This window comes from Sciurus carolinensis, chromosome 16 (assembly GCF_902686445.1).
Source record: "Sciurus carolinensis chromosome 16, mSciCar1.2, whole genome shotgun sequence".
In the NCBI taxonomy this organism is placed as follows: Eukaryota; Metazoa; Chordata; class Mammalia; order Rodentia; family Sciuridae; genus Sciurus; species Sciurus carolinensis.
Genome location: NC_062228.1, coordinates 59014747 through 59027137, shown reverse-complemented (window position 1 = coordinate 59027137; position 12391 = coordinate 59014747). Strand labels below are relative to the sequence as shown.

Sequence of the window (12391 nt, the reverse complement as noted above, 5' to 3'; positions counted from 1 at the left end):
TGACCTCCTCAGAAGATAGTCACAAAAGGAATAGTCCTGTAGATGCCACCCAGGGCAAGAAGTGGAACATAGGGCCGCACAGGCTATGATCCCAGCGGGAGGCTGAGGCAGGAGGGTGGCAAGCTCAAGGCCAGCCTAGGCAGCTTAGCGAGACTCTGACTCCAAATAAAGTATAAAAAGGGCTGGGGGTGCAGCTCGGTGGTAGTGCACCCCGGGGTTCAATCCCTGGTACAAAAATAATGGCGGAGGGGCTGGCCCGTGCTGGGTGACTCGGTGGGGTCATGGTGCAGGGCAGCTGCTGAGATGACTGATGAGCATGAGTGGCCAGCCTCTGGTGAGCTCCTGGCCATACCCCAGGGCCTGTGGTCCCGAGCTATGATCACTGTGTCCGTCTCAGTTGCCACTGACCCTACCTCAGACCCTACCTCAGCACTGAGCCCACACCTTGCAGGTGCCCAGAATTTGACCGTCAGGATAACGAATGTGCAGAACAGCTTCCCATCTGGCAAAACCATCTGGCCTCCCAGCCAGGGATGGTCCCAGAAGGTGGCAGGAATATCACCCCCACTTCCCCTCTGAGCAGACTGAGGTCCTGAGAGGCTCGAGACCTCTGTTCTCCCCTCCACGAATGAAGTCAAGGCTTCCAGTCACTCCCGGGTCCTTTATCCAGCACAACTGTATCAGGTTCCTGCTGCCCCAGGAGCGGGAGGGAGGCGGGTCCCAGCACAGCTCCAAGCAAACCTCGGGTTCCCCAGTGAGTGTCAGCCTCAGATTCCCTTCTTGTCCCCATTTTATAGATAAGGAAACGGAGGCACAGGAGAGTAAGGCTCTTGCACAGAATGCAGAACACTCGGTGATCACCGCGTGTGAGCAGGGCCTAGCCCAGGCGGGCTGGCTGCAGAAGCGGCTTCTCCTAGTTCACGCCTGTCCCAAGCTCCAGGTGACTTGACAACAGGAGTGGAACTGAGTCCTGGCACTCCCTACCCCACAGCCCTGACCTGCCAGTGCCCCTGCCAGGGGCCACACCCTCTGCTCACAGGGGACTCCCTTCCCCAGCTGTCCGGCCTCCATCCTGGCTCCGCCTCCCTCAAGGGCAAGCTCTCCTCTGCCCCAGATGCCCTCCAGGGGACTGGCCTCAGTCCACAGCCACAGCCCCACCACCCCTGCCTCATGGGCCTCTTCCTCCCTTATCTGACCAGCCCCCACGGGTCCATCTGCAGCATCCAGCTCAGCCCTGGGCTCATTTATGGAGCACCTACTGTTCCAGGCACCACTCTAGGCCCAGTGGGTGGACAGGCACAGACCCTTGCCCACATGCCACCAGTGGAGAGAGAGTAGAGGAGGTGAATGGGAGCCGTCCCTGCACTGGCGGCAGGGAGGCCACGGCCAGGGAAGGTGCCTGGGAGGGAGGCGCCTGAAGGGCTGAGCCTCCACCCCCGGTGGCAGAGGCCAGTTGCCAGCCCTGCTCAGGCGTAGCAGCCGCACCTAGCCCTCGGCGTCCTCTGGCTTGGACCTCGTTGCCTGGCGTTGCGCCAAGCTCAGTTCCTGTCTGGGCTCCTCCAGGGGAAACATAAGCCAGACCTGGTACCTAGGACAGGGCTAGCCCCCGAGGGCTCACAAGGCAACTCAGGGGTTCTGAGTGGGAGGAGGGAGGGAGGGAGGGAGGGAGGGGGAGGGGCAGCTTGCCATCCAGCACCACAGTGGCCCCGCGAGGCTGGGGGCACATCCCTCTTGAAGGAGGAGGCACAAATCCCTTATCTCAGGACAAAGAGGAGACAGGAGAAGTCCAAGTCCTCATAAAAATGGTTGGAGTGAAAAAACAATGATATATTTAAATTTTGAATATAAAAATTCGAGGGGGAAAAAACACCCAGTAAGCTTACTAGACTTTTGTTATGGGTTCATTACATTCAAAACACATAGAAACAATTCCTCTTGATAGCATTAAGATGAACAAGCCACTTAATCATTTTCCTTCCACAGTTAAATTTTTAATAAAGAATTTCTTGACAGTTTATTTTCTTAAAAGCCCCAGCAGAACACAGTGGGATTTTTTTTTTTCCAGTTCTCATGACTGAAATAGAAAGTCCCTGAAAGAGGCCAAGTTGCAGGAAAGAAGAGTGGGGAACAGGCCCCACGGGGGGGTAGGGGGAGGCCACTCATGGCCACACCCCTCCCCTGAATCCTGCCTGCATCCTTGACCCTGGTCCAGGTGGGGTGAGCCCAGCAAATGGGGACTGAGGGACCTTGGAGGTGTGGGCAGCAGGTGACTGTCCCCCAGGCCCCTGACCTGGCTCCTCTGCTGTGTGCCAGAACATTGCCATCCTCCTTAGGCCAGATGTTGGGGTGGGGGACAGGTGTCAGTCACCATGTGACCCTGCCCTGGCCTCAGATCATCTGCTCTGGGGTATTTCTGTGCCTTGGGGAACCCCAGGCCTGCCTCCCCCACAGCCAGGCAGCTCCGCAGCCTGCTTACACCATCCCCGGGAAGGTATCATCTGCACAAGTGCCGTGGGCTCTGGGAAGGTAGGCCTGTGTCTGCCCTGCTCCCAGCCGGACCCCCAGAGCCCAGCACAGCACCTGACGCATGGCAGCTCTTAAAGAAAACCCTGGCAAATGATCACTTGCCATGGCTGAGCAAGTGGGCGCCACACTCTAGGCATGCATGAGACCCATCACAGCCCAGCTGTTTAGGACGGTAGATGGGATGGAGACCCCACGTCTGGATTCAGGAGAAACAGACTTTGAGTCCTGGCTTGGAGCTCAGGAGAACAAGGGACTTTACCTCTATGAACCTCAGCAGTTAGACCATCAAATACAGGCAAGTGGGCAGGGGCACATGGTTGATAACCCCCACGTGACAGAATTTCCACAGGATTAATGAGATCATGACCTCAGAGCATTTAGCACAGTCTGACACATAATAGGCACCTAGCAAATAGTGATTCCCTTTTTCACTTTACTGGGAAACTGACCTGGGTGGCTCTTTGTTTTACAGTCAGGCTTGTATTATTTGAGAGCAGAAGAATTGAATTGACAAGCTTTGCTTTTTAGGAATGCATGTTAAATTTTAAAGATAACCACTGAAAATAGAGAAAATATATAACTTCTGAAACCATAGAGAGAGGAAATGGAATCAGAAGAAATTCAAACAAAACAAAATATGACAAGAAAGAGGAAAGACTAGGTTATAAAAATCAGAAATAGAAAGCAAAAAATAATATTATAAGAATAATTCCAAATATAGTATAGTAATTACAACAAATGTAAATGGACTAAACTTCCAGTTAAAAGGCAGAGATTTTCAGACCAAATTAAAAACAAAATCCTAATTAAAAGATGAGAATGAATGATGAAAGTAGAAATGATACATACAGCTGAAAGAAAGGCAGTGTTGCTTTCATAATCTCAGACATGTAGACTTTAAGGCAAAAGGCAGACAGATTAGGAACCAGAACATTAGCACTTTCCCACTCCCAAGTTCTGCCACTGAGGATTTTGATGTCATTGTCCAGGCCAAAATGTGTGCAGGCACATCAATCAGCACAACTGAGTGTCCTCCAGTAAGAGCCAAAAAATCTGACAAGAACAATACAGAGGAGGAAAAGTTTATTTGAGGCTTATAGTTTCAGAGGTCTCAGTCCATGGATGGCCAACTCCACTGCTCTGGGCCTGAGGTGAAGCAGAACATCATGCAAAAAGAGTGTGGTGGAGGAAAGCAGCTCAGGATGTGGCAATCATGAAGCAGAGAGAGTGAGCTCCACTCACCAGGGATGACACATGAACCCCGGGGACACCCTCTCAGTGGCCTACCTCTTCCAGTCACACCCCACCTGCCAGTTGTGCCCAGCTGGACTAAAGCTCCGATTGGGCTGAGGCTCTCACAACACAGTCATTCCACCTCTGAACTTCCTTGCATTGTCTCACACTTGAGCTTCTGGGGGACACCTCACAGCTAAGCCATACCACAGTGAAGAAAAGGCTGGAGTGACAATCACAGAACACCTAACCCAGCCTGACATTCGCCACCTGTGCTCAGTGCACTCACAGGAACCAAGCCCTGCACCAACTAAGTCTCCCAGAGTAGTCTGCGTCTCCAGAGCAGTGCTGCAGGGTGACACTGTGACACCCTTCCACAGTGCCTTCACTCATCCATAAGCAGTGGATGCCTGAGGGAACAGAGCCCTTTGGACTAGACCAGGAGATGAAAGGGAAAGGCAGAGGGAACAGTGTGTGCGAAGGCGGAAGACCCAGCGAGATGGCCCAGGAACTGGCACCGCCTGTGGGGTATCTGAAGTGAGGAACTGCAAGTGAGGGGCCATTCCGAGGGAAGGGAGAGAAGGGCAGACGCCAGTCAGGCAGGGCTCCCTGGGAGCACTGGGGAACTCTGGAGGGGTCCAGAGGAGGGTAGAGTCAGGGTCAGCTCTGGGGATTGCAAGACCCCCAAGGCAGACTGGAGGGAAGAGACCAGAGGCCAGGCAGGAGGCTGAAGGCAGGGTCCAGGGGCAGAGGATGGATCTGAGCTGGGCTGTGGAGGTGAAGAGATGGAGGCCTGCAGACCTCCCAAAGAGGCAGCAGGGGCAGGCCTGGTGGCTGACCCGACGCTCGGGGCTGCAGAGCAGCTTGGGACTGAGAACGTGGGCTGGAGAGGACTCACTGAGAACAGGCGGCCTGGAAGGAGGAAGGGGCAGGAGCAGGGCGCATGTGCTTGCTGGGAACTGGGGAGGACCTGGTCCACCGAGTGTGACCCAGACCCAGGGAGGGGTAACTGGCTTCCAGGGAGCCCTTGCTGGCACCTGGACCAGTAACGGCTTTGCTCTCAATTTTTCTGTCCAGACTCTTGGGTCCAACCTTTAAAAAGTCTGCCTTGTCCCTCCCAGGTGATGGGCCTGACCAGAAGCTGCTCCTCGTATCACTGATCTCCTGGTGTCATTACCATTAACAGCAGCAGTAACTGAGCACCTGATTTATTCATCGCGGGGCTTCCCAGGGTGGGGGAAGGCATCCTGCGCAGGCTCCCGGGGTTGGGGACCCAGAGCAAGCGGAGCAAGGCGGCTCTCCAGGCCCAACTTCATAGAACTTCAACACGCATGTGCCGGGGAGGAGGCGGGCAGGTTCCTGCTGAACTGGATCATGAGATTTCTGTTGCTCAGCATCCCATGGAACAAGCCTACAAGGGAATGGGCTATGAGAAGCCCCCAGCTGGGTCTGCCTGAGATATTCTCACTAAGGGGTAAACAGGACCAGGGCAGAGCTGGGGTCCCTAAGCTCAAAAACGGAGACTCTCAGGCCCCACTTGGCCTTCCCAAGAGATGCCCACTGCGCCACCTCTCACTCAGGCACAGCCATGGCCAGCTGGGGACTTTCACCAACCCTCAGGACCCACCGGCTTCCTGAGTATCCCACCCAGCACAGGGGTCACTGTTAGAAATTAGAAAAAGCAGAAATGCACTAAGGAAAATAAAGACCACCCTCTCAATTCAACTCCTTGCCCAAAAGTGGGCACAGCCCTGGGCCTGAATTCCATAAAGTCACATTATGTTTTTAAGCATATTTCATGAATCAGAAAATGCTCATGGTATAATGTTATTAGGGAGAAATGTAGGACCCTGAAAAGTATATTACATCTTCAACATTTTCTGAAAAAAAATTTTTTTGGAAAACATATCCCAGCACAGAAAATAGACTGGCAGAAGGTTTATACCAATCAGATAATATGTGTTAATTCTCTTGAGTGATTTTTCTTATAATTTTTCCCTCAAGTGATCACATATGACGTTTTCAGCAGAGGAGAAAGGCACATGAAAGTGACTACTTGGTACCCTGCCCGCGCTTGGCCCACGGGAGACTTCGACCAGCGCCTTTCGCAGTGGGCTCTGGACCCGCCGTCCCTCCTGGTCTGTGTTTCTGTCTTAGCCAGATTCCACTCACTGTGCCCCTAAACCACTGAGCGGGACCTGAGGGTTGCAAAGTTTTAAGGGCCTCAATATATCTCCTGTCCCTCTTTTACCCCGGGGGCAGCAAAGAATCCTTCAGCAGGCAAGTGCCAGGCTGTTTTCCATGTCCTCGGGAAATCTGGTTTCTGCGTCAATCAGGACCCCCTGAGCTGGGGGTGCAGCTCAGGGACAGAAGGCAGGCGACATGCTGGAGGCCCTGGTTCCACCCCCAGCACTAAAGGGGGGATGGCGGGTGGGTTGTTCCAAAAGGGGCTGTTTTCAGATCCACACCACGAGTGCCTGGGAGCTACCCCACGCCGGTGGCCCAGAGGCGGCCCTTCTCCTTACTGGAGGGGCCTAGATTCTGGTGGGTGAGACCGAAGTAGCAGCCAGCTCGGCACAGATGGGGGCCCAGAGTTGGGGTTCCCTGACCAGACTGGGGTGGGCAGATGGGACCAAGTGGGGGCAGGACATCCTCTGGAGCAGGTAACACTGGAGCCGGGTGTCAAGGGAGCGGGAGATAGCCAGAAAAGGTGGTAGAGGGAGCAGCAGGGCCGGGGGTGGGCGGAGCGAGTTTGCTGTGTTCAGGGAGCGGCTAGGACAGGAGAGGGAGGGAACATTGCGGGAGAGGAGGGGAGGGTCCTCCAGGAACAGCTGCGCCAGGGCAGGTGCCGTCTCCAGGCATCCTGGCGTCGGTGTGCAGCAGTGTAGGGTGGGTTTGCACCAGGAATGATGGGGAGGCCCGGGAGGGCTGGGGGCAAGGAGCGTCAGGGGATCTTAAGGTAAAACAGACTCCTCTGTTGCCGTGGGGATGGAGAGGCTGCGATGTAGCGGGAATCACAGGCCCAGGAACAGGCAGGGGACTGACGGGCCTGGGCGCACCGGGATGGATCCGGCCTACGCTGCTGATTTTCAGCGAAGCAGTAAGGGTCTCCCTCCGTAGGTGGCGCGGTGCATGCGGCTTGGGGTCAGAAAGGCCCAGGGCTCAAATCTCAAGGGCATGGTACTGGATACTACACGCCAATAAAATGATAACAATAACGACGTGATGAGAGGCGCCGCCCCGCTCTGGCACTCCGACCCCACTTCATCTTCCTCCCTGCGCCCCAAGGGGCTTCCATCAGCTTCCCTTTGCCTCAGGAGGGAACCCCGAGGCACCGAGGGCTCAAGTGACAGGTCCTACAGCCAAGAAGAGGGAGGCAGGATGTGAACAGGGCTCTGCTACTCCAGTCACACCCGCGGCCTCAGTTTCCAAATCCGTGGAATGGGAATAGTGGTGCTGCGAGTGGCAGGTGGCACAGCCAGGTAGGGACGGGCACAGACTGGCCAGCCCTGCCCTGGCTGCCGACCAGCTAGCCGTTTCTGTGGACCTCTGCTTCCTCCCTTCTAAAGCGGGATGGTCTTAGTCCTTGTTCTTAGGGCCGCTGGAGGATAAGGCACAACTGTATTCATAAAGCATCATGGGGCGTGGGGCGCAGAGAAGGCTCCTGGGAAACCTGCGTCATCTATACTTGGGCGTGAACTGCACGCGACCCACAGAAGGTGCAAAACATGCCGGATTTTGGAACGCAAGCGTCTCATCCATAAGTTTCCATCGTGATAACATGGGCAAAAGGATGTTTTTGGTACATTGGATTAAATAAATGTATTAGTATAATCGTTTTAATAATGTGTCAATTTAAAAATCAAAAACACTTGATTTCACCTGTTTAGTTTTTTGGTTTTTTTTTTTTTTTTAACATATGGATCTAGGAAATCTAGGAAATGCCCACGTGGTTCACATGGTATTTCTACCCGCCCCGTGGGTGGAAGTAGTGCCCGCTATCCTCATTCTGTGACTGGCTTTGCCAAGAATGTTACATTTCTTATGCTGAATGCCCTTCAGGTATAGCTTTTTTTCTCTAGCTTTTTTTTTTTTTTTTTTTTTTTTTGGTTTTGTTTTTATTCCTGCTTTTTATAAAAGTAATTTTTGTTCATTGGGGGGGGGAATAACAAAAGAAAAAAATTGCCTATAATCTGCAACAGCTGGAGTTGAGTACTCAGAACAGCTTGGAGGATTTCCTCCCAGGCTCTTTTGGCACATGTAGACAGATACCTAATTTTTGGTTTTATGAAGTTGTGATTATGCAGTATGCTATCTGGAGCTCCCCATCCTCACCCCTCAATATTGTAGACAAGCATCCGATGTCATTAGGCTTCAAACATGTGATCTAATGGCTGTGCGGCCTTCTGTTTCTCAGTGTATCCTGTGGGACTGCCCACCATGCCCCAGTTCTGTGATCCCCAGTCCCAGTCCCTACAAGTGGTAGCCAAGGTCAGGAGCTAAGAGCTTGGATACTGGTACCAGGTCTAGTGGCAAGTCTACCATTCCCTTCTGTGTAGACTTGGACAAGTCAATGAACCTCTCTGTGTGCCTCATTCATAATCCCTCAAGTGAAAACATTTGAGGCCAGATGTGTTTTGGCACTCTCATATTAGAAAGGTGGTAATATACAGCATATATTTTATAAAATCTTAGTGTTCTTATACTCCTGATCAAATATGGAAATGTTTCTATAGTGAAATGTTTCAGTAGTCAAGTGAGATCAATAAAAGTTTTAAATAAACCAGGTGCTGTGGTGCACGCCTACAATTCCAGCTACTCCAGAAGCTTAGGTGGGAGGATCACAAGTTCAAGGTCAGCCTGGCAACCTAGTGAGACCCTGTCTTAAAATTTAAAATTGAAAGGACTGGGGATGTAGCTCAGTGCATGGGGCCCTGGGTTTCATCCCAGCACTGCAGTTCTAAATAAAGAAACAAACCAAATAGTCTCACATGGAGTTTGGCATCAACATTATGAAAAATCTGGCTTTCAAGGCTTTATGAATTTTGTCATTGCAAAGTAAGGACTCCTAATAGTACCTACCTATGGCATAGGGTCGTTAAGAGGGTTAAATGAGATATTACCCATATATAACATGTATATTACAAAGCACTATATATATTATATATAGTGTATATATACTATATATTATATATAGTATACATACCATATATACATTTATATAGTATACTATTTATACTATATATTATATATAGTATAAGTACTATACATAGTACTTATATATTTTCAAGGCTTGTTAGCTACTAGTATTCCTATTCTTGACTTTTATTATTTTTTACAATAAGCATAATTTACATATAATAAGGGACCCCATTCTAAGTGTACTGTTGGCGAGTTTTGTCAGTTGCGTTCATCCACATAACCACCACCCCAACAGACATTTCCATCGCCCCTGAATGTTCCCTCATGTCCCTTCCCAGCCTGCCCTCACCCCACGCCCTCCAGGAGACACCCACTGGGGACCCCTGGAGCGTGGCATCAGGCCTCCGGATAGCTGGTGGAGCTTCCGCTGCTCGGCTTAAGGCTGGAGGGAGCGTGGGGGGCGCGGTTCCTTCCTTGCAGGGGAGAGGTAGGGCTCTGTTGTGGAGCCAAACCACCGAGCTTGTTGTTCACCCGTTGGTGGACATCTGGGGTTTCCAGTCTAGGCTGTAATGAACCGAAATGCTGTGAACACCCACGCCCGACTCTTGCGTGGACATCTGTTTTCATTACTCTTGAGGAAGAGCCCGGGAGCGCAGTGGCGGGGGCGTGGCAGCAGCTTCACGTTGTCAGCAGCTATAGTCTCTTTTCCAAAGTGGTCGCATTATCTGATTCTCCCACCAGTAAACTATGAAAAATCCGGTGGTTCCACACCCCTGCCAGCACTTGGCGCCCGTGTGATGGTCACTATCACTGATCCCTTTCTCCTCCCCACCCCCAGGTGATCCGCACAGACACGTTCAAGCACCTGCGGCACCTGGAGATCCTGCAGCTGAGCAAAAACCTAGTGCGCAAGATCGAGGTGGGCGCCTTCAACGGGCTGCCCAGCCTCAACACGCTGGAGCTGTTCGACAACCGGCTTACGACGGTGCCCACGCAGGCCTTCGAGTACCTGTCCAAGCTGCGGGAGCTCTGGCTCCGCAACAACCCCATCGAGAGCATCCCCTCCTACGCCTTCAACCGCGTGCCCTCGCTGCGCCGCCTGGACCTGGGCGAACTCAAGCGGCTGGAGTACATCTCGGAGGCAGCTTTCGAGGGGTTGGTCAACCTGCGCTACCTCAACCTGGGCATGTGCAACCTCAAGGACATCCCCAACCTGACCGCCCTAGTGCGCCTGGAGGAGCTGGAGCTGTCGGGCAACCGGCTGGACCTGATCCGCCCGGGCTCCTTCCAGGGCCTCACCAGCCTGCGCAAGCTGTGGCTGATGCACGCCCAGGTGGCCACCATCGAGCGCAACGCCTTCGACGACCTCAAGTCGCTGGAGGAGCTCAACCTGTCCCACAACAACCTGATGTCGCTGCCCCACGACCTCTTCACACCCCTGCACCGCCTCGAGCGGGTGCACCTCAACCACAACCCCTGGCACTGCAACTGCGACGTGCTCTGGCTGAGCTGGTGGCTGAAGGAGACGGTGCCCAGCAATACGACGTGTTGCGCCCGCTGCCACGCGCCGGCAGGCCTCAAGGGCCGCTACATCGGTGAGCTGGACCAGTCACACTTCACCTGCTACGCACCGGTCATCGTGGAGCCGCCCACGGACCTCAATGTCACCGAGGGCATGGCCGCGGAGCTCAAGTGCCGCACGGGCACCTCCATGACCTCCGTCAACTGGCTGACGCCCAATGGCACCCTCATGACCCACGGCTCCTACCGCGTGCGCATCTCTGTCTTGCACGACGGAACGCTCAACTTCACCAACGTCACCGTGCAGGACACGGGCCAGTATACATGCATGGTGACGAACTCGGCCGGCAACACCACGGCCTCCGCCACGCTCAACGTCTCAGCGGTGGACCCCGTGGCCGCGGGGGGCGCGGGCGTGGGCGGCCCCGGGGGCGCGGGGGGCGGAGGCGGCAGTGGTGGCTACACCTACTTCACTACGGTGACCGTGGAGACCCTGGAGACACAGCCTGGAGAGGAGGCCCTGCAGCCGCGGGGGACGGAGAAGGAGCCACCCGGGCCCACGACGGACGGCGTCTGGGGAGGGGGCCGGCCCGGGGACGCGGCTGGCCCTGCCTCCTCGTCCACCACGGCGCCCGCCCCGCGCTCCTCACGGCCCACGGAGAAGGCGTTCACGGTGCCCATCACGGACGTGACGGAGAACGCCCTCAAGGACCTGGACGACGTCATGAAGACCACCAAGATCATCATCGGCTGCTTCGTGGCCATCACGTTCATGGCCGCCGTGATGCTCGTAGCCTTCTACAAGCTGCGCAAGCAGCACCAGCTCCACAAGCACCACGGGCCCACGCGCACCGTGGAGATCATCAACGTGGAGGACGAGCTGCCCGCGGCCTCGGCCGTCTCGGTGGCCGCCGCCGCGGCGGTGGCGGGCGGGGCTGGCGTGGGCGGGGACAGCCACCTGGCCCTGCCCGCCCTGGAGCGCGACCACCTCAACCACCACCACTACGTGGCGGCCGCCTTCAAGGCGCACTACAGCAGCAACCCCGGCGGTGGGGGCTGCGGGGGCAAGGGCCCGGCCGGCCTCAACTCCATCCACGAACCTCTGCTCTTCAAGAGCGGCTCCAAGGAGAACGTGCAAGAGACGCAGATCTGAGGCCGGCGGGCGGCTCGCACCCCGGCCAGACACCGGGCAGGCGGGGTCCCCGCGCGCGCCTCCGCGCCCCTCGCCCGCCCCCACCCGGCCGGGTGGCGGGAGGGGACGCGGGATCCAGGAGAAGTGGCCGAGCCCGCGCGTTTCCTCGCGCTCTGAGACCCGGTCCCGCCCGCCGCCTTCCAGGGGAGAGGAGCTTTTTTGAGGGGTGCCCTTTCCCCTTGCCCCAACGACCCTCCTTTTACGGTTCATTTTTTTGCAGTTTGACGCCTGTCCCTCCCTCCCACTCCTCCGCCCTCCAGACCCAAGAGACAGACACCGCCGGAGCCCCCAGACGCCCGGCTGCCCCCCGCGCTGAGCTCCGCCCCCCGCCGCCGGCCCGCGCGGTGGCTGGGGGTGGGGCGGCGTCCGCGCCCCAGCCCCTCGTGCCCGTAGACTCTTTTGATACTGAAGGGAGGTTTGCGTCAACGACTACCTGCTCTGTAATTACTTTAAAAAAAAAAAAAAAAAAAAAAAAAAAAACACGGAAAAAGTAAAAAAAAAGATTTTTTTTTTTTTTTTTTTTTATCATGAAAGCATGGAGGAGACCAAAACCAAAATGGATGTGGGTGGGGACCAGAATGAGGGGGTGGAACCGAAGCCTCGCAGGTCCCACCCCGCCGGCTCCTCCAGGTGGTCTTAGGCCCCTCGCCGTCACCCAGTGCACCCCGGCTGGTCCTTCTGCACACCCAGCGGCCCTTCTGAGGTCTCTGCTGGGAATTCGCACACTCGCACCCCTCAGCACAGCGGCCGACGTGGGGGCTAGGGCTGCCAAGTACC

General features: G+C 55.1%; 1 protein-coding gene across 7 annotated transcripts in view; it reads left to right on the top strand.

Annotated features, from left to right (window-relative positions):
- The window catches only part of Lrrc4b (leucine rich repeat containing 4B), a 30246-nt gene extending 18164 nt beyond the window's left edge, over window positions 1-12082 (top strand). For 6 of the 7 annotated variants that reach the window (XM_047527083.1, XM_047527080.1, XM_047527082.1 and 3 more), the window contains one exon: window positions 9740-12082. In XM_047527083.1, coding sequence (XP_047383039.1) covers window positions 9740-11575 — 1836 coding nt within the window. In that variant the 3' untranslated portion in view covers window positions 11576-12082. The remainder of the gene's footprint in view (window positions 1-9739) is intronic. The other variant, XM_047527079.1, reaches the window with a different exon arrangement.
- The last annotated feature ends 309 nt before the right edge of the window (window positions 12083-12391 follow it).